The sequence below is a fragment of the Halichoeres trimaculatus genome, unplaced genomic scaffold (assembly GCF_033239565.1).
Source record: "Halichoeres trimaculatus isolate MK-OKI-2021-1 unplaced genomic scaffold, fHalTri1.1 fHalTri1_scaffold_16, whole genome shotgun sequence".
NCBI lineage: Eukaryota > Metazoa > Chordata > Actinopteri > Labriformes > Labridae > Halichoeres > Halichoeres trimaculatus.
The window spans coordinates 25,215,199-25,237,955 of NW_027437194.1; the positions used below are offsets into that span (position 1 = coordinate 25,215,199).

Below are 22,757 nucleotides of genomic sequence, written 5' to 3' on the forward strand. Positions count from 1 at the left end.
TAATCCACCGACCTCTGTCAGGACTTTTGCTCTGAGAAGGTGATATCAGGAATTAATCCGACAGTTTAGTTGTCAAAATTTGAAGTGGGCATGTCCACCGTGCTGGTTTGAGCCCCTTTATCAGAACTGCTTTAATTCTTGGTGACAAGAGGCCCCTTCACTGTCCACTTTTAAAACAGGTCCTAAAATCCATTTTTATTCTTTGGCTTTTAACCCCGGCGAGACTTAGTTTCTTTGCCTGGTCTTAATCTCTTTTATTTTCTTTTATTCCCTTTTATTTGTTTTTAGTTGTTTTTACAATGTTTTATTTTATGTGTCTGTTTTTATTTATCTGTTTTTATCATTTTATTATTGATCTACCTGTACAGCACTTAGTCTACAGCTGTGGTTGTTTTTAAAAGTGCTCTATAAATAAAGTTGGTATGGTATGGTATGGTATGGTATGGTATGGTATGGTATGGTATGGTATGGAAATCTTTCCCAGAGATTTTGCTCCATATTGACCTGATAGGATCACACAGTTGCTGTAGATTTGTCAGCTGAACATCCATGATGTGAACCTGGCTGTGGACTTAAAACCAGACTCAGTTGGTGCCCAAAGTGTGCCAAGAAAATCTCCCCTACACCATTACACCAGCAGCAGGCTGTAACGTTGATCCAAGGCAGGATGGATCCATGCTTTCATGATGCTTCCTCCAAATCCTGAGCCGGCCATCTGAATAAGGAGCAGAAATCCAGACTCATCAGACCAGGAGACATTTTTCAGTCTTCTATGGTCCAGTTTTGGTGAAGTGTAGCCTCAGTTTCCTGTTCTTATCTGGCCCTCTGCTGCTGTAGCCCATCTGCTTCATGTTGGATGTGTTTTGTGTTCAGAGAAGATCTTACAACAAGGCGTTTAGTCCCAGAGAACTGCTGCTCACTGGATATTTTCTCTTTTTGGGACCATTCTCTGTAAACCATAGAGACGGCTGGGGGTGAAAACCCCAGAAGATCAGCATTTTGTCAAATAGACCAACAACCATGCCACGTCCAAAGTCTCTTAAAACACCTTTCTTCTCCATACTGATGCTCACCTCCTCTCCACCAATGTATTGAAGTACTGCCGTGTGATTGGCTGATTAGATATCAGCCCTATGTATTTTTTTTAAATAAATATTTTTCATGCAATAAAATAATTTATTCATCTTCTGCAGTTACTTCATATTTTTGTGGCTAAATTTAGGCTCTACTCTGATTTTATAACACCATTAATAGCAGTAGGCCTCGGAATTTTAAGTAGCACCTTGACATGAGCTGCATTTGTTAGAAACATTCAAGAAGAAATGGAAATACTGATCCATTGAAGCAGCTACAAAATACCCTCGAGCATCACGTTTATTGAGAAATCTCAGGGCAGAGTTATGCAATCTGTTTATTGGCAGACCCGTGGATTTCCCCCCAGAGGGCTGGGTGAATCTGGTTGTTTTTTAATGTGTAGTGCAGGTGGAAGTACATCCTGGTTTCGGATCCTATGACCTTGGGGTTTTGGCTGAGTAAGAGCATCTACAGTATGTCTGAATGAAACGCAGCGCGCGTCCTGCTGCTGGCTGAGAAAAGGCGCACCCTCCTCCTCCTCCTCCTCCCCCCGCATTTCGGTCACGCAGCTTCGCTCAGATTTGAGATGAAGCATGGACGTTGTGTTTTCTCCCTCTGTCGCAGCTCGTAGCCTGGCAGCCTTATCCTAAAAACATAAAAAACCAAATCGCGTTTGACACCGATCAGCCTTTGCACGATCTGATTCGAGAAACAATCGGGATTATTCTCGGGCAAATGCGCGGCTGAGCTCGTAATTTGGGGGATAATCTGCATTGCTTGCATCCGATCGAGCGACTGCGCCTCAGCGACGAGAGCGCACCAGACATTTCCAACCTGCAGCAGGGCGCTGTCTGCTCCGACACCCGTCCGCTCCTCAGATAGAGGTCAGGGATTCATTAAGCTGAAAGTGGACGCTGATGATTTGCAATTAAGATCACAGCTGATGCAGCAGCGCGATGCTGCGGTGTGAGAGCAGGAAAGTAGCCTAGAGACGGCGGCGGACGATGGTCATTCCAGCAGGTAGAATACGGCAGCAGCGCTCCTGGTCCTGAATGCAGCGGAGAGAGGCACCTGAACGGGTGTCACCGTCAGCCCTGGATGCTGCGAAAAAGAATGGGATACGCCGACCCATCGTCGGGTAAAGACATACTCGGCAATAGGTCTCTTTGTTTTATATTTATTTGTGCATTTGGACTCGTCACACTATTGCAGCAGATTCTCTATGGCAAAAACTACATTAAGAGGTAAGTGTTGGTTATTTCTGTTTGACTCTGACTGAGAAAAGGGAATCAAAGCGCAGCCCTGTGACAGATTTATACACACTGTAAGGGTAAAGCATGCTGTCATAGTCATAATGTGTGAGAAATAACGCTCCCAGTTCAGAGTGGAGTCCAAGGGAGAGCTAAATAGTTCAGTTTAATCCCTCTGATGGGGATGCATGTGGGGGAAATAAGCTTTAATGGCTGAGCAAGAACAATAGCAATTAACCATCCATCTTTTTTCTCCAGTGGCATAGAAACAGTTTCCATGAGATTTATTTTTGATGTTTTCTTAGAAAAAGCAGCATCACATTCATACCATACACAGTGCTCCAGCTGTGTATGGTAATGTTTTTACCTTTCTTTTCCCAATGATCTTCTTTTTAATTTTCAGCCTTCTTGACTGGTCTTAGCCTACATCTAACACAGGCATCGGATTAGCAGAATGCAGCTGAGCGCTAGTCGAGCTGATGATGATGATGATGGCATAGAGAAACACACTACAGATGATGTGTATTTCTTACTGGTCCCTGTTAAATAAATCATATTAGCAGGCTGCACTCAGTGCACTCAGCCTCTGCAGAGCCGTGTTTTATAATACCTCTGCTACAAGATTTATCTCCCTCCCATTGAAGTCTGGAAAATGTTCCTTTTGCACCCATCTTGTCCCAGTTAAAGACCCATTCCTTAAACCGCCAGCCCCCCCTTTTCTTTTTCAAGCTGAGACAAATTTCAGTGTGAGACGAGCAGATGATGAGAAGCTGGGATCTTTGATCTTTAGGTGGTTTGGATCTCACAAATCTTCCTCCAGAAAAACAAAGGAACAACCTGAAACTTCCCCCCACCTCCAGATATTTGACACACAGCACATGCATGTTTACCTTAAAGCAAACATACATGTGCTGCAATCTGCCCACAGCTACCCCCCTCCCCCCTGACACCCTGCTGGGCTGCTCTGACTAAGAACTCAATGTGGATTCATGGCATCCTGACCTCTGCAGCGGAGATGCATGAATTCAAACACCGACACGCACACACCTATCTCTCGCCTGTGCCCTCACTTTGCTCTCATCCTGCAAGAGAAGGAGAGGGGGGGAACAGAAAGCTGCAGAAACAGAGAGCAGTGGGCTCGGTGGCGGCCATTTTGCTACAGTCTGTCTGCACACACACCTCAGTGGAAGTGGGGGAGAAAGAGAGAGGAAGGAGAGAAAGAGAGGCTGATATGTGACTGTGTTTGCATGTGTGTGAGAGAGATGACGTCAGTTTGGACGACACTTTAGGTGAAAACAAGCAGGAGTCGTTGTCCACATGGGCTGTGACCACACCCAGCATCTTCCCAAACACGAGCAGGAGACACGCAGGCAGGCAGGGAGCAGACAGCTCCTCTGCAGATGACCTGGAGCGTACAGGCTAGAGCAGCAGCGGAGGAGGCGTTTGGGTGCTTGGAAAACAGGCAGAAACCGTTTTCATGTGTCATCACATTCAGTCCAGCTGCACCAGATGTAAAAATAGAAAGGGGCTCAAACATCACTGGTACACGCTGAGACTCACGTGGACCCTGCTTTAGCTCACACCAGAATGAGGTTGTGCAGGATGTAGGAGTACAAGACGTCAGGGGAGCTTGATAGATGAGTGACACACTTCTGAGGGAAGACAGTTCAACTCTGTTTGACTTGATGTGAGCAACGTCTAAAAATACCCTCAGCTGGAAAGAGGAGCGCAAAAACCCCCACGAGGGAGCTGGTTGGCTAATCAGGTCCAAAAACTGAGAAGCTTTGCATCTCTGCATTTGGCTGCATCTCTGTCGCCGGCTTTGAAATGTTAGTTTGTCTGACAAAGAGTCCAAAACCAGGAGGAAATCAGTGCAGCTCAGCAAAAAGTCACAATCCAGGAAAGATTTCTCACATTTCTAATCAAAATTTATATTACATGTTACTGAACTTGCTGTAAACACTTTGCATGCTGCAATGGAGTCTGTTTTAACTTACTAAGAGCATCACTGATGTTTAAAAAGCCTGACCTGCCGTACCGATTTGGGTTACCGATACCTATTTTTACTTTTTAGTTTCTATAACTGACAGCATATGGCTTCAATGTTCCAATCTTATTTTATTAAAAATCATTTGAAAAAATCCAGTGAAACACTAAAATCTTTATGTTTTAAGTTAAACAACCAATAAAATGTCCTGAGTTTTAGGTTATCAGAGCAAAAAGCAACAATGCCTGGCTGCCAGACCTTCCCAGAGGTATATAAGATCAGTTTCATATGTAAGGATGGGCCAATCACTGATCACCCAAAATTAAGGAAATCGACAACGATCGATCGGTGCATGTCTGGTTGTTACTGGGCCTGTGAGGTGGATGTGACAGCCCAAAGTGCTTCAGGTTAGAACAAAACAGATGCAAAATAAGAATCAACAATCTTGTAAATGTGTGACAGAAAAACAGTGACAACAATTTGAGCAAACATGGAGAAAGAAATAGTAAAATTATGTAAAGAAAAGGTTTGACTCAGGAGAGATGATGTAGACGCTAAGCTTATAGAAGACATAAAGTAAACACCCGAAATTACAAAATAGCCAACAAATGGCACGACACGTCATTAAAAGCTGCTTGAAAAAGATTGGTCTTGGGGTGCAGATGGCATCGTGGTCTAGGTCGTGCCCCATGGGGTGGCCTGGGTTTGAATCCAGCCTGTGGCCTGTGTCCTGACGTATCACTCCCCACTCTCACTCTGTTTTTGTACTCTAACCACTTTCCTCTCCTATCTTATTAAAGGCATAAAAAGCCTGAAAACACAACATGAAAAAAAGACTGGTCTTAAATTTTCTTTCCAGATTTACTGATTTAAAACAAGGAAGACAAATTCAAGAGGCCTTAAACAGTAAAAGTTTGAAATTCTTGATCCATAAATAATATGAATCAGTACTTACTGTACATATTCATAAATCAAATACATAACTGAGGCAGGAAACATCTGTGACTATTTTAAAGTCATGTGTTGTGCATTTAGGCACCATCCCCCAGTTTAGAGCAGCTTGTGTAGTTTTTGAAATCAGTAGTTTCACCTCTATTTATATAAGTGAAACATTAAGAAGCAGAAATGATCAGAGTTGTGCCTGCAGCTGATTGGCTGACACCTCTGGTTCAGTGATCAGGTGAACTAACATAGAGGAAGAGGAGAAGCTGCTCATACTGAAATCACAGCAAATCCTTCCTGAAGTCTTGATGTAGGGAGCGTCTACAAAGTGCAAAGCCAAAACAAAGAGGAAACTCAAATATTCAGGAGCTTCAACCTAAATCAGTGTTGTTCTCACATTAAAGCTCTTCTTTTAGTTAGACTTCAGCTTCAACAAAGATCTTACTGACATCTCTTCATGATACTTGGGTAGAATATTTTCGTACTGTTTCCACCCCTATATATAGATAGGAATGCACAAAGAGCTGCTTGTTAATAATGTAAGAGCTGAGACTATTTATAGGAGAGATTCTGAGTTAAAAGTCGAAGCAGAGAGGAAACCAGAAAAAGATCAAGATCAGATCACAAATGTTTTTGATAATCAAAATTAAATGAAGTATGCACTGTGTTAAGGAGTTACAGGAAATACACATGGACATCTGAGTCAACGTGCAAGGCCAAAGGAAAAACAAATGCCAATAATCAAATAGCCTAAAAGTCGCTTCTGCTTCCCAGCTCCATTAACAATGCTCAGGGGCAGAATCAGAGCGCATTAGAGCCGCACAGAAACTTTGTGGCTGTTGTTTATCTGGACTAATGCTGCGATTACTGTCTGAATTTGGCCCTTAATGGAGTTTATGGAGACGAATGGGCTCCTTGGATTGAGGAGTCTGGAGTCAGAATAAGTCACATGAGATCGATCAGAGTTTTATCGGTCCCTACAAGAGTTTGAGCGCATGGTTATTGTAATAACTGTACAACATATTTATCACTGCCAGCATTTTAGATTGCAGTCTTTTGCTTGATGTTTGTGTCAAGAAGCTTGTTTTATCATCTCCCTACAGTAAGCAGCTGTCCTTTGTTACACCTCTCAGTTTAGAGGCTCTTCTGTTCAGCGGCTGCGTGCAGAGTGCTGCTGAGATGTTGAAGTAGCACTCAGGGAAGCCAAATGTGCCTGTGGATCAGTATTGACATGAATCCCCTGATGATGAATGCTCCAGCACATAATGCACCCAGAAAGCCTCTTTGGGCTTTAGTTTGCCGGCTGAACTCGGCTCAACAAGCACAGAGCACTCTGGGAAATGAGTCACCCACGGACACTTACATAATAATCAGCGATGATAGACACTGTGCAACCTTTGGCATTCAGAGATGTGAATTTTAAAAAGGTAGTTGACAAATAAAGGATGATGTAACATCTAGAAGGATGAGTTTAGCTGAAGACTAAACACTTCTTACTGTCAAGAAATCTAATTTAAATACACCAAAAGAAAGAAGTGATACAAAACCATCCAAATCTTACCACAGATGTATGTTTTTCAAGCTTAAATGGCAAAAACTGAAGAGTAAGGGCTTCATTTTAATCTAATCTGCAGCTACAGGAAATGTCTGGTTAAAGTTATGGCTGCCAAAAGAGGGTCAACAAAATGGCCAATAAACATATGATAAAATGTAATTGGGTGGAAGTAGTTGAAGCAGATGACGTTTACTCATTCTTGTGATTTGAGTTAAGATCAGAACACATTTTTACGACCAATTCAGGCAGAAATTTAAGGAATTAAAAAGGGGTGTACTCATTTTTTCCTCTCACTGTACTATGTATAGGGATGGGAATTGAAAAGCAGAAGCCCTAATCGATTCTGCTTATTGATCTGATTCTTTATCCATTCCCTTATCAATTCCTGTTGTGAATTTTCTTGGTACAAAAAGTAGCTTTACAGGTTTTTTGTGTCAACATTCAATTGAGTTTATACTGTAAGTGAATAAAATGTAATTGGTCCCTGAATCTGGATATTTCTGGGCATAATTATACAGGAACAGGTAAAAATTGCACACAGTGTGACGTTGATGTACTGTGATGTAATATATGAATAATTCAAGTAGGCCATCTAGTGTCTCAAAGTGGTTATAGCAATGGTTTAAGTTGTTTGGAACCTTTCTGTAGTTATAAAGTCAGCCATGAGCCTTTCATTAGCCTGTTAGCTTTTGACATTTGAAATTCTTTTTTTTTTTTTTTTTTTTTTGCAAAGAGTTGATGTGGTATGTTTATTCTGAAGCTGAAGTTATACTGATGTATGCTAACTGCTAGCATATCAAAGCAGTTTCCCATATGCGTTAGCATCAAGCTTGCGCTATTTCGTTATTTTGATAAATAAGGTGATTTATACCATTTTGAATGTACTGAATATGAATTTCCTGAGAGAGAGTGATGTACATTTCTTTATGAAGTCAGTTCTTCAGCAAAACTTCAAGCTGAAAATCCTGATTCAATAAGGGAATTGATAAGGGAATCGTTAAGCACAAAGGCTAACAATATCAATGGATTGAAACATTTCTTATCGATTCTCAACAGGATCAGGTTTTTGATTCCCATCTCTAACTATGTATGATTAAAAACTCATGCTAGCTGCTGCAAATGTACATGAGATATGTTTTGTTTTCTTAGTTTGACACTTTGAAAGTTATCCTTGTGGTGCATACTGCAGCCTGTCAGCAGGGGGAGCTCTACATGTTTTGGCTTCTCTTTGAGGAGAGCTGATATGTTGCACAGCTACTTTCGGTGCATTCCATTTGTACTCGGAAGTCGGAATTTCCTAGTTCTGAATGGGAACGCCCAGCTGGAACGACCCCCCAAAGTTGGAATTTCCGACTTGTAAGTGAAGCACCCACACCACCCCTGAATTCCCAGTAGAAAATTCCGAGTTCAGGGGTAAACAGTAATTGAGCTCCTGTTAGATTCTTTTTATTTTAGAATTTCTGCCAAGTGTTTGTTTATTCCATGTTTATATGCAGAAATACTGCTTTCACGGCAAGTTTTTCTGACTTGGCAACTGGAATGCTGAACTCAGAGATGGTGCCATCCCCACTCCCAACTTCCCAGTTCTGTGTACAAATGGAACACAGCATTATTATTTTTTTAATTTTTTTTTTTTTCTTTGGTTAAATAAAGGTTAAATAAAAAAAAGATAAAATATGTCAAGAAGTGTTAATGAGACACAGCTGATAGATTTAATTCAACAGCCATAACCAGTGAACATAGACCTCAGACAGACTCAGGCAGGGGAAGCATAAAAAAAAGAAACACAAAGTTGTTTCTGTTCCTTCTATTATAACGATGAGATATGCTCAGGTGTTCAACTTTTGCACTGTGTCTTGTTTAAACTCCCAAATGGACTGTAGATTCATGCATTTGAAAAGAATCCAAACATATAAAATACTTCCTCATCTAGCCATGATCGTCACCACTGTTCCCCTTTTGGGGTTAGGAGTCTACCTCAGCTGTCATAGTGTGCAGAGACCATTAAACACACACACACACACACCTGCGAGCGATTAAGAGCGACCAATCAGCCTGATGACTTTCGGGTCGTGGGAGGAAGCCGGATGCTTGTACCTTAAACACCTCCCCACGGCTGGAAAATGAGATGCTCAGTGTAGGACAGACAACATCCTCTTGATGAGAGAGCTGTGAAGCACCTGCACCCAAACGCCTCCTCTGACAGATTCTCTGATCCAACAAACAGACTGAAGACTTCCTGTATTAACACTTCAGGGATGATGCAGCCAGGTGCAGTTTTTCTTAGGAGACAGAAAAAATGTTCAGATTCAGATTCAGAGATAACCTCAAAAGACATCACAAGGGAAAAATCTCAGACTGTACTACACCTTTAGGGTGTCATATTCTTTGTTTTTATGCTATATCTGGCTGAAAACGAGGGCTGTTGAACTGAAATCTTTGCAAGTATTTGTCTCTCATCTGGACATACAAAACAACATTACATATTTTTGTCTTTTAAAATCTTGAAATAAGGCATTTTTTGGATGTATCAGATGAATGTGTCTCATATTAAGATTAATAGATCATCTTTTACTAAAAATAAGACAAACACTTGCTCAGATTTCAGTTTTTCTGGCCTAACTTAGCCGATTTCTTGGCGTCTCTTCCTGGAAAGTAATTTGACATTTACAGCGCCACTGGCAGAGACTGTTCCCCCCTTAAATTGCTCTGACTTTTACATCTTGAACTACAAGTCTAACACTCCCGCAGTGTGAATGTTTGAATCACACCCTGGATGTCGGCGTCGTGCCAAAAAAAGAGCAGGAATGAATCATTCAGACCATGATATCGTCAGCAGGAAACACATTCCTACCATTCTGACTGTTTCTTTCTTCAAGCCAGAAAGATGAATGCATGTGTGCGTTTGAGTGAGTGTGCAAGTGTGTGTGTGAGTTTTAAAGAGTGGGCTCATGGGTTTGGGTGTTTGTGTGTTTGACATTTGCACAATAAGGAGAATAAATCCCAAATAAACTGACTCATTTTCTTACTAGTGCGCAACAGTTTAGCCGACTCAAAGGGGACGAGACAGGAAATTGGACCGGTCCTGTTAATTTCTCGGATGACGGAGCTGTGAAGCCTGCCAGAAATGGAAGGAAAAGGTACCTTTGCTGCATAACACCTCTGAGAAAAGAGCGTGTGTGTGTGAGAGAGAAAGATAGAATGAAAGACAGAATAAGTTTCATACCCATCATAGTGATGACCCAGCCCTGCATGTGTGGACTGGGCTGCTGTTTACCCACCAGTTTCTTCAGAAAACACAAGCTGCAACACTTTTTGCTCTACTTGTCTTGAAATCTGCAGGATTTTTATTTTATTTTTTGAAATTTTATTCATTTTATTTCATTTTTTTGTAAAGGAGGTTAGCAGGGTTGGTGATTTTCTCAAGACTGACTACATCGCACATTTAAATCTAACTTAACCTGTCTGCATGTTGACAGATGTTTCCGTCAGAATTTTCAGCCAGATTCACAGATCTCCGTAATAGTCACACCCTGCCTAGCTGATATTAAGAAGAAAAAAAAACGCTCTCAAAGGTAGGCCAGTTTGAAGGCATTTTTTAAAAGTAATTCTCACAGAAACCCAGGAATGCCTCTTTGTTTTTCATTAGTTTTGAAAGGTATAAACTCATATTTTTCAGTGGTGGTTGCACTTTCAGATTTGCTCTTGCATGTTGTCTGATCCCGTTCACCTCGACCCCCAGACCCCTGACACCTTACATCCCCTCCCTCCAGAAGCTGGTATTGAAACCACGGTCTCCTGCTGATGTACTGGCTTCTCTTCGTACCTCTGTGTCCCATCCAGCACCCCATTTCCAAATGCCTTGTCCTCCTCAACCTGTGTCTCATGTGTTCTGCACAGCTCTGTGTGTATGCCATGTACATAGTGTGGACACTTTCTCTCTGCTCCCCCCTATCTCCCCTTCTCACATCTGCATTGTCTCTCTCTGCGACCTGGATTGAACCCCTTCTCTTCTTAACTGTACCCTGCTTCAGTAAGACAGGAACGTGCCAGATTTGTCCCCCTCTTAAAGCTACAACCCCTCATCAGTCTTCTCTTCCTGGACTGGTTTTGAAACCAGCATTGTACGGTTAAGCTGACACGCCCTGCGAGATGATGTTCATCTCGATTAGTGATTTACTGTCTTACTTTTAGAACTGAACAGAGAACACTTGCAAAGGTTTCATCATCTTAGCTAAAACAAGCATGAAAATCCTTGTTTAAGTGTCAGATCTCTTCTACAAACCTCAGAAATACACTGCATCATCAGGTGGATGTAGACAACCAGTTTCATCGTTCCTTATTTGTACAGTTTCATCCCAGCATCTTGTTCCTTTAATGCATCCCTCCATTGTATGGCTCGTTGTGTTCTTTTATTTCCATCCTACTTTACTTTTTAACCTGCCTCATTTACATCCACAGCCACAGGTAATATGTTGCAATATTATCCATCTCCAGAAACACCATCTGATGTCTGTACGACGTCTGATGTGACCAGAAACAACACTCACTTATACCGCTCCATGTAACCCTGAGCAGTGCACATGTGAATATTAGACGCCATGTTTACAGCTTTAAATACTCCGAGAAATATTTTTAGATAATGGTTCCACTGAAGAGAAGAGTAAAGTATTTATTTACATGCAACATTTTATTAACAGCAGCCAGAGTCAGATAACGCTGCCAGCTCCAGGCCCTCTGCCCAAGCCTAAAAGGGAAGTTATAGATCTGAGCTAAAAGAGAAAGAACCCCCTGGGTGTGAAAATATCGACAATTAGACAAAATCATTTGGCTGAAAACTATTTAATGCCTGGTTATTGCCTCATGACACAGGATGAACAATGTTTTATTTGCATGCAGTCAAATAAAGGCTCCAAGGCCTTTCATGTTATACTTTAAAGCTCTTAGTTCAGTTACATAAAGAGGATTCAACCACTTTAGGCTTTTGGAATAAAGATTAAAGTCTTATATATTTACCTCCTAATCTGCTTTTTTTAAATCTTTAGCTCCAACTTCATGTAGCTCTGATTTAGCTTTTGTTTAAAGTGAACGTTTACTGTTTTTTAAACAGATATTTATGATTAAAGGGGCTGAGAGGATATCAAAAGTGATCTTGAAAAAGTCTCCCTTCTAGCTATATCCCAGATCATAAACCACACTTTAAAATGAGATTATCAGCGCCAAATGTTGCTGGTTACAGGTCATATTAAATTGCTACTTCTTAGCTTCCAGTTTGGGTCAACCAGGGCCGGATTGATTTACGGGATGTCTAGGTCTCTATGACAACACCACACTGACTGACGAAGTTTAGTAGAGAGAAAACACAGAGATCTGTGTTTTTCTCTGCTGAAAACGATTTCTGTGATTAATTTTGTAGTGATGGTGGACACAGGAGCCTAACTGTCAGACAGAAAAGGACAGAAGAGAAAAAGAAAGATAAACAAGAGAGAGATGCAGCCAGAGCTAAAGGCTGATTAGCCTACTACGGTACAAACTGACAGTGTTTAGTTGTTGTCACATTAGCCTCCAGATACATCAGAGCTGCTAATGTCGCTAACATATAGCTGGCTACTATGTTTGCTTGATGTCACATTTCAAACTGTAGAGCTATGTAACTGTACTGATAAATACCTTACCTCAGCATGATGTATCCAGTAAAAAGTTGTCTTAAACAAAGAAAATTTGATCAGATCCAATCTCCATTAAATTCCAAAACAAACACACGCCTCACTAAAAGTAATTTACAACAGTGCGCGTGAGACTCCAGGCCTGAAGGTGGCGAGGGAGTGTAATTAAAACAGATCCTCTACATAGCATCTTTAATACCAAGTAACATTGATGGAAAAGGTCTGCTCAGAAAAAGATTTTTTAAATTGATCAGGGCCTGTATGCACGTCCAGGGACCATTTATCATAACATACAGATATGGAAAGACCCAGTTGCACCATTGAAGCGAGGCCGGTGCGGAACGTCATGTCAAAGGAACTTCCTGAAAAACCACTTTCCATTAAAATTGCACATGAGTTTTCAGCATAAACAGCAATAAAGATGAAAAATGCTGTGTCTTCTTGATCTAAGTTTGTTGTGTATCTCAGCAATATTGTATTTTTTCAAAATTCTCTACACATATTATGTCTTTTACAGTAACATATTAAGGCGATGTCCACTCTCTTTAAACACCCTAACAGGTGTAGTAAGCTAGCAGTTAGCGTCTCTGATGATGGGGTCTACCTCCACTAAGTTTAGAGCTCTGTTGGGGTGTTAACCTGGCTCATGCATATCCCAATTGATTCTCTATTCACCATTGGTACAAACTGCCCATTTTCATCACTGGACTTGCATACAGGCTCTGAGAAATATATACATGATGCTTTTCTGTCCTGCTAAACAATCTTCATTTAATTTAATCTAAAAACAGAAACCAATTTAAGTGTTGGGTTACACTCGCTGTGCTTGAGTTCAAACGTAGCCAACTTTAAATGTGATTTATAATTCAGGATGGAGTTCACACACATCTAACATTTGGGTGTTGGACCAGTTGAGATAGTGCCAACACTGGAATAAGTTACATCTTAAACCTTAAAGATAGACCCTAGGTCTCTGTGATGCAACCAAACAAAGACACAAATAGAGTTATGAAGCAACTAATTTTAACATTTTGTTTAGTGTGGACTTCTAGATCTATGGGCAACAGTTTACCAAACTAATTAACTCACATTCTTTGTCCAGAAGTACAGTATTGTTTAATATGTGATATTTAATCCATCAACTCCAGAGAGATTTCATTAAATCAGATGCAGGAATGAAGACAAAATGTGCTAAATTTCCTCTGCTCACATTGATTTAGCATCTTGTAAACATATGAATCTCCATCCTAAACAGCCCACACTGCATTGCTGAACATAAGCCCACACACATTAATCCAGACTGCACGCTGATGCTGATGCTGCATGCAAATACAACATTGTGCTGCAAGAAATAAGGCATCATGATAACAACAAAAAGGAAAATAAATAAGTGATAACTTCAACAGGAAGGAATTTCTTCAACCACACCCAAACCCAGACATTATTTCTGTCTTCTTTTGGTTACTGTTACCATTTGAAAAATGTGTGTCAAAGAAATTCTGTTTTACCCAAGTTAAAGTCTGAACTTTTAAAGTTTTGTAAGTTATTGTCTCCATATTGTGATTACCTGTTTGCATGAACATTTGTGTGTGTTTATGCTCAAGGAGAACAATAAATAAGCTACTGAGTCAATTTGCATGTTTGTGCAGAAAAGTTAACTAAGATTAAAATATTATTATTAGTATCACAAAAAGGCGATCTGTGTAGAAAAATTGAAACATGTTAGACACTTAACTCAACAACCTTTCAGATGCAGAATAAATGTTGATTCGTTTACAGGATGGCAGCTTTAAAGCACAGATGTTACATCATAACCAGTTAAATATGGAAGAATAGGAGAGGTGTTACGTTTTGGGTTAGAGTATCTCATTGGTTTAGACTAAGATGCAACAGAATCTGGTGCAAGTGTCCAGTAAACAGTTTATTACTAACCTATATGTGACGCCTTATATCAGCCCATCACGTCTTGTCATTGTCATCCCACAATGCTTTACTGATAGAGTTTTATAGCCAAGCTGTAGACGTTTAAGAGTAAATATAAGATATTTTCCTTCACACACTGTTTTTAATGATGTATTTTAACTGAACCTGTTGATTTCTGTATGAGTGTTTGGGCGTTTAGGCAGAGGATGACTGTGTCTGTCTCTCCAGGTATCTGGGAAACTATGAAGGCTCCTTTGAATACAACTCTACAGCATGTAGGGAGCTCAGACAGGAGATCATGGACGTCAAAGTCTTGACAATGTAAGTGTTCATGGAGGTGAAGCTGACACTTGTTGTGAACATGACATCTTTTCCCCTGAAGTTAATTTTCAGGCTTTGGTCAGGTGAGAAGGGAGAAAAACCTGAAGCCTGATTTATGTTGTAAGATAAGACTACTGAAACAAACACCATGGATACTAAGAAGTATGGCTAACAAATGTTGTGTTTATGTTTACGGTGTCTTCTTTTTATTTTCATTGATGACTTTAATCCCTGGATGTACGATATTGACAAAAATCACAACCAGCTCCTCAGTGATGCCATTTTGATATTTCATGTTTGCGGTTATTGCTGCTCATATCTCCATACCTACAGCTCCATTTATCTGTGTTTGAGATATGCCGGACACATTTAGTCAGGTCTTTAGAAATTTTGATAAACTCTTTATCATAAAAGATGAAGCAGCTCAGTAAACTGTCTAGTTGCGTCTTTCACTGCAAATGCATCAAGGGGTCATTGTCAAATGTGAAACAGTCCTTGTACTGTGTTGCATTTGCTCTTTATTTAAAGCCAGAGATAAAAAATGGAGTCAAAGTTTCCACTGAAAGAGTATTTTCTGTTTACCTGACTTGGAGTAAGGAGCATCTTTCTGTATCATCACTTTTAGTCGATAAGCAGGGACAGCACAGCTTCATTACACTGGTGGGAGTGTCTGGGCTTGACCACTCAGCTAAGATATCACACAAGCAGAATATAAGCGAACCAAATGTTGCAGACGTAAACAACACCCATTTCTGATCAGCTGATTAAACAGATTCGAAGAGAGGAAACTAACTTTATATTGACCAAAACTAGACACAGGGTGCTTTTTGTCTGCATGAAACTTTCTCTCAGAACTAGGGACCTTTTGAGGAATTGTGTGCTTTTCCACCACAGGAACTAGGGTCTAAATTTAGTTCTGGGAACAAGTGCAGTTTTCTTACCCCACTGGCACTTGTTTTAAACTCTTAACTAGGGATGGGTACCGAATTAGGTACTTTTATAGGTACCGACCCAATTATGTCAAAAGTACTGGGTACCAATTCATGTAAAATCAAAAGGTTCCATGTTAAGGTACCTGAATGCATCTTTGTGACTGTGAGGGAGTGGAAGAGTAGGTCATATTCCATGCTGGACATGAACATAGCATTGCAAGGTTATGTATTGAAGAATAAACATGTTAAATTGAAAAAAAAAATTATACTCGACTGTTAAAGATATTGATATTTTTTTAACCCCATATACACAAAAAGTACCGAAAATTGGTACCGTAAAGTATCTGTATCAATTGCCAGGTACCGAGCGTTGGTACCGTACCGTAAATGTGAAAGGTACCCATCCCTACTCACAACAAGCAATTCAGTTGTCATTTTTGTCTTTTAATTAGAGCTGGGACTTGAAAGATAAGATAAGATAAGATAAGATAAGATAAAATACATTTATTTGTCCCACAACAGGGAAACTGACAGAGTCATAGCAGTAAACAAGAAAGTATGTAAAAAACATTGCAATAAAAATACATTAAATAGAATAATACAGGCAGTGTAACAAAGAATGAATCTGTACATAATGAACATAAAAAAATGTTGCGGTTTATTGTTGTACTCCAGACAACATGAAACATTTTTTAGTACAAAAGCTCCTGGCAAACCAATCATAGCGTTGCACAATGTGGAAAGCAACAACAACAGTAACAACAGACTGACAAAAAACAATTTGGTAGAGAAGGATGAGACGGTGCTGCTTGATGCCATGGATGAAAAAAATTCAGTCAAAATTTATTCCAATGAAAGTACATTTTTGTGTGCAAATAATGCAACAAAAAGTTTTACATACCACCAAAACGCTCAACATGTGGTTACCATAGACTGTTCATGTTAGTTGCGAGCCCGAACGCCAGAGCTAGTCCGAGTACGCAGTCGCCAACTCACAGTGAAATGATCAAAAAATCCTTATAAATCTAAGTTTATTAGTTGAGCCTTGTGAACAGTGCCAGCTCAAAATACATTAAAAAAGGATGCTCAGTTGAAAACGAACACGTTTCATCTTATTAATATGTCTATTCAGTAATTCAGTCATCTACTAAAACCCATTTGCTTCTCATGTCAAATATTGACATCCAGTTTTAAATGTGACAAACTGCAGTTAATTACAATTACTTGTGATTAACTGTGAGTGATTACTTAGCAGACCTCTAATCTATTTGATTTTTCAAAATTGAGTCCCACCATTACTTTTAATATCCTAAATTAAGACATTTTTCTGGACCTTTCAGGAGAATACGGCTCATATTAAGTCTGATAAGACAAAAAAATAAGACACAAACACTTGCTAAGAGTTCAGTTTTTACAGTGTAGTCCATGAGGCTTCATTAAATTGCATCTCTAATAGATGTGATTATCTTTGAGCATAAGCAGAAATCATTAAATTCTATTTTTATATAACCATTAAGTGATCGAGTATCAGAGACTGATGTAACTGGAGTAATAAAAGAAAGAACACAGCTTCCATCTTGTAATTATTCTGGCAGTTAAATGTCAGTACGTTATAAATAAAGCATATCCACAGACTGCAGTTTGTTTACAGGAAGATTCATGGCTCTCCTCCACCAGACAGTTCCTCTCCTGGCAGATTTAGAGGCACATTTCCTGTACTACAAATATGAACATTATCCAGTGACCTTTTTGTGCTCGTCCCTCTGGCTGCCAAACTTTAATGCCCACTGATTCTGGACGCTCAGCGAGAGCCAAAAGCCTCTGTGTCTGAGGCCGAGAGAGCAGCTGTGCTCGCTCTGTTCTGACAGTCAGTGTAATGGTGTCACCCAGCCTCCCTGAACAAATCCCATCATTCATCCCATCATCTCAGAGGAGATGTCAGTCCAAGGACAGCTATTTGCAGACATGCTCCATGAACCCGAGTCTTTGATTTGAAATGTCTAGATCCATCGGTTCCCCCATCACAGAGGAGTAAACACTGCAATTGTCTAACCTTGTTTGTCTCCTTCAGTCAATTTTATGATGTCTCTTCAATGTAGAAACTTCAAACGGAAAATAAGTGGCCATGGGTATCCTCCCTTATCCCACAAGTCTCTCCTCCTGTCTGGCAGGGTGAAAACATCCGAGCTGTTTGAGAGATGGAGAAACCTGCAGGTGTGTAGGTGGGAGCAGAACAAGGAGGAAACCAGCAACTTCAAGTAAGCGTGACTCCATCAGGGAGAAGAGAAGAGGCTCTCTGGCCTCGTGGTGTTTGCTCTTATTGATGTTGTGTGTAACGTGAAACACGTGGGTTGTGTGGTGTTTTTATTTGTCCGTGAGGCGCAGACTCTTGACTGTAGTCTGTTGTTATTGTTTTCTATTTACTGATGTGACTTTGAAGGCAGCTAATAGTTTGCAGACCTTTCGTCCAAAACAAATGTTCCTGCAGTGTGTCAAACCATGTGGTGTCGTACTGTGTCTCACTGTGCTGTTTTTGTTTGTTTTTTCTTTTTCGTTTCATTTTCCAGATGGGATCCCATTGCATCGGATCATTTCATTAGAAGAATAAATGAACATCTGAATACCTTTTATATCTCATGCATGACTGTATTAAATCTCACATTGAAAGTGAATATATGTAATTTAAGGCTGTCACAATAACCAGTCTATGGACTGTCTGATGACAAACTTCAGTTAACTACTTTGGTAATGTTGCACAGTTTATGGTCTTGTTCCTTATGGACTTGCTCTATTTTCTTTTGTATGTGTTGTAAAATAAATGTTTCTGTACTATTCTATTAGTTTTATTCAGAATTTTTTACAAGGCTTTTAAATTAAAGTAGGTTTTATCAGCAAACTGTTTGTACTTGAAGCCAGCTCAGTTTTAATTCCCACTGAAGTGTGTTTACATAAACTCTTCTTTTTTCTTCCTGTCCCACAGGATGTCTCTGTCTCGCTGCTGTAACGCTCCTTCCTTTCTGTTCACCACCAAGAGGAACACTCCTGCAGGAACCAAACTCAGATACGAGGTGGACACAAGTGGTATCCTCCCCATCACCACCGAGGTCTTCAAAATGTTCCCAGATGTGAGCGCACTCCCTGACCTGAAATTACTCAGCATTGGCCATTTTAATCTCAAATATTTACCCAGTTTGAAAATGATAACGTGTGTTTCTTGTTTGTCAATCCAGGATATGCCATACTCCAAGTCACAGTACAAGAAATGTGCTGTGATTGGAAATGGTGGCATCATCAAGAACAGCAAATGTGGAAAAGAGATTGACTCAGCTGATTTTGTGTTCAGGTAATCAGAACTTATTTCTTCCAAATATTGTGTTGGGCTGCAGAGAGGTTTTTGCAGAATCTGTTTTAAGTTCCAGATTTGAAAAACACATTTTTTGCTAACAGCTAATATAACCAACAAAGATCCCACACCGTACATTTAAAACACTAGTGATGGTTTAGAGAAAACTTATTTAATACATAATTATTTTTAAAAAAACTGCACCCATATTATAATTTGATACTGGTTTGCCCTGACCCTTTTTTGTACCATAGTTTATTTACTGTAAAGAGGAAAAAAATGAATATTTTGCAATTTGATAAGTAAAAATCTGGGATTATTTGTTGGAGGAGTAGCGAGCCATAAAAAAAAAAAAAAATAAATAAATAAATAAATAAATAAATAATAATAATAATAATAATAATAATAATGATAATAATAATAATAATAACAATAAGAAAATAATAATAGTAATAATAATAATAATAATGATAAATAAATAAAAAGATAAATAATAATAATAAAAAAAATAAAGTTGGATTTCTATATGTTGAAATGCCATGCTCAGCATTTCCACATAGTATAAGATAATCAGAATAGTTGTAATAATCTCTCGACAAAAGGTTTGACGTTAGGTGGTCTCGCTAAAATCCTGGCTAGTCCACTCAGATTAAAGGCTGTGGGGAATATCTTGATGAAGCCAAGTCTCCATAAGGCTCACTATACTGCATTCCCCAAACTCTGTCTGACTCCTGGCTCCTCTGGTTAGCTCCTTCGTCTATTTATCAGATTTCACATCCATAATGAGAAAGGGGAGACATGGTTTATATCTCCTCTCCTAAAGCCTCTGTCGTCTTGCTTCAGCTCTCTTCCTCTCTAGTTTTTGTCTTCTCTGCGTCCCTGTGCGTCTTAAATATCCAGAGCTCTGCAGGAATCTCTCGAGATTTTGGCGATGAGCCGGTTTCAGAGAGACCAGCTGAGCATGCTGTGAGCATAGCATCAACAAAAGCAACAGCAGAGAGAGTTAAAGTTTTAAAAACAGTCCAAAAGTCTCCCTGCTGCTCATCCGGAGAGGACACAGCTCAAAGAAAAACCTCCAGAGACAAATCTGACAAGTGAAGTAAAACAAAGAAAAACAAACAAACCTTAAATTAAAACTCTGGTGTTGTTGGTTTAGGGAAGGCTAAAGAAATCAGTCTTGAAACTCTTGAGTCTTTCTGCCCCATGTTTCTGCATCTTACGGCCACCTTGCCTCAGTGACGTTCGCTAGGTCACGATTTGATGTCCAGTGATAAAATATTTTAGAGACAGAACTCTGACTCAGCAATTCTATCCTTGATCGGTTGTGCAGCCCAACACAAAAACTTTCCAACATGTCTAAAAGTTAAACCAAATGTTTCTGAACTGACATTTTTGGTGCCTTCTTTTATTTGCAGGTGCAACATCCCGCCCATTAATGAGAAATACACCGCTGATGTTGGCACCAGGACTGATCTGGTGACAGTAAATCCAAGCATTATTACTGAGAGGTACACATCCGACAGTTTCTCTTTAATCTTTGTTTCTTGTCTTGAGCCTTTCTAAATCTCACGTTTTGCTCCCCCTGCAGATTTCAGAAGCTGGAGAAATGGCGGCGCCCGTTTTACGAAGTCCTCCAGAATTACGAGAACTCCTCAGTGGTGCTTCCTGCCTTCTACAACACCCGAAACACCGACGTATCTTTCAGAGTCAAGTACATGCTGGACGACTTCGACTCCCAGAGAGGCGTGTTCTTCTTCCACCCGCAGTACCTCCTGAATGTGCAGCGTTTCTGGGCAGTTCAGGGCGTCCGGGCCAAGCGCCTCAGCAGCGGGCTGATGCTCGTGACGGCCGCCATGGAGATGTGCGAGGAGGTCCACCTCTACGGTTTCTGGGCCTTCCCCATGAACCCCTCTGGCATCTTCATCACTCATCATTACTACGATAACGTCAAGCCAAGGCCGGGCTTCCACGCCATGCCACATGAAATCTTCAACTTCATTCACATGCATACTCGAGGGATCCTCAACGTACACACGGGGCAATGCACGTGATCCCTTAAATCAACATTCAGCTCTTTTAGTTTGTTTCAGACCTGATCTTTTGAGTTGTTCTGGTTGTAAGCCAAATAATAGTTGATTTCCTCCATACTCAAAAAGATAGTTAGCGTCACCTGTGTTCACTTCTTTTTTCTCTGCCATCCACACCTTGAAGGTTGCCTGCTTTAAAGCCAACATAACTCCTATCTTCAATGTGAACGTTCAGTTTTTATTTTGCCGGTCAGAACCTAAAGGTAATCTCAGAATCGCACCACAGGATGCTTGTTTTTAATGTGAAAAGTGGTCTTCATAGTGATGTTGTTTCTGTGAAGTTTTCTAGTGGCTCTGCTGTACAGAGGTGTTGTTTTCTACTCAACGTTGCACAGATATTTACGCTGAAATGGGCCGCACCGGGTATCTTCGTGCCCCCTCGTTTCCTTTCTCTTCTCTCTTTATCTCGGACACTCTGTGGGTGTGGCAGCTTTTAATGTTTGTGTTAAACAAAACCTTGATATTAAGCTAAACTAAAAGAAAAAAAGAACTTGTAACATTCAGTTGTCTACTTTTCTAATCTATTTCTTATTCTCCAGTGTGGCTGGGTGAATATTTTCAAAGACTAAGAAAGGGACGGTTTTCAGTGGCCCTCTTCTTGTCTCATTTTAGAAATCTTCCAATGTTTCTGGCGGAGAAAATGTGCAAAAAAAACGTCAAGACGGAGGAAATTAACAGCCAGAAAAGCAGTGTTTAATTTCACCATCTCAGCAAACCTTCGCTCTTCAAGGCCACCTGATTTGTAAAGCAACATATAGCAATGTTTAGCTACCCAGCCTCTCTTCGTCATTCATGTCTTAAACCATGCTGCCTTATAAGATAACAACCCCCTCTATACGATATGCAATGCACCTTTGCGTTTTGCGTATCCACAAAACATGACAACAAACTAGTCTGTTGAATCAGAGGACGTCTAAGACTCTGTAAGGTTTAGAAAAATCTCTCAGCCTATAATATACAGGACGTAGTGAAGTCTTACCGTAAAGTCCATTCATAATTATGTAATGCTCTGCATGACTTAACTCTATACTTGGCTTTGTGTGTGCCTGCTTCAATGATCACTGAAATATGTTTACACTTAAGCCTCCACGGAAGTTCACAGTGCTTTTGAGGATACGTACAGACTTTTTCCACAGATAGAAGAACAGATTGAGGTGCATTTTATAAAAATGGATGCATGATTAAAGATGCAGGAATGAAGAATGGTTGCTGCCCTTTTTGTGAAATGTTAGGACACTTGTAAGACTACTGTGTTATTCACCTTCCCCTTAAAACTGTAAAAAAGTCATTGAATGATCAAGCTCTTGCTTTGCTGTGCAGGTTTTTCTTTTCTTTCTTTGCAAAAGAGACTTTAAACTGTTCTTTTTTTTTCTTTTTATAGCTGCTCTTGTGTTCCTGCTCAGCTCTACAGCTCTTCATGATTTAGTGTTTGAAGGACATCATTTCTCATCAGATCCAAACATGCTCTTTTCTGTTGTCTGCTCAGACGTTTTGTGTGCTTTTGCACAAGAGACATAGGTTCATCAGATTTAATACCAAACCCTCTTTGGCTCGACCACTGAATAGATGTAGACACAAGTGAATCAAGACAGGAAAAGGAATGAAGTTGGCTTGTGTACTGATAGTGTTGATATATGACACAGTGCTTCTTAACTGACTCTTGATCATTCTTTATAC

The 22,757-nt window shown here is 40.1% G+C and overlaps 1 protein-coding gene across 6 annotated transcripts; it reads left to right on the plus strand.

Annotated features, from left to right (window-relative positions):
• Positions 1 to 1,514: 1,514 nt before the first annotated feature.
• On the plus strand, positions 1,515 to 22,757 carry st8sia5 (ST8 alpha-N-acetyl-neuraminide alpha-2,8-sialyltransferase 5). 6 transcript variants are annotated; one of them, XM_074689823.1, is made up of 9 exons: positions 1,515 to 2,318; positions 9,841 to 9,948; positions 10,288 to 10,383; positions 14,626 to 14,718; positions 17,750 to 17,908; positions 18,631 to 18,775; positions 18,881 to 18,993; positions 20,409 to 20,501; positions 20,582 to 22,757. In XM_074689823.1, exons 1-9 carry the CDS (start codon positions 2,173 to 2,175, stop codon positions 21,042 to 21,044), a joined length of 1,416 nt encoding a protein of 471 aa, XP_074545924.1. In that variant the 5' UTR covers positions 1,515 to 2,172; the 3' UTR covers positions 21,045 to 22,757. The 6 variants fall into 6 exon arrangements, with proteins under 6 accessions (XP_074545924.1, XP_074545929.1, XP_074545927.1 ...); XM_074689824.1 differs by having other exon boundaries at positions 1,523 to 2,318; positions 17,822 to 17,908; positions 20,582 to 22,756; XM_074689826.1 differs by lacking the exon at positions 10,288 to 10,383 and having other exon boundaries at positions 1,518 to 2,318.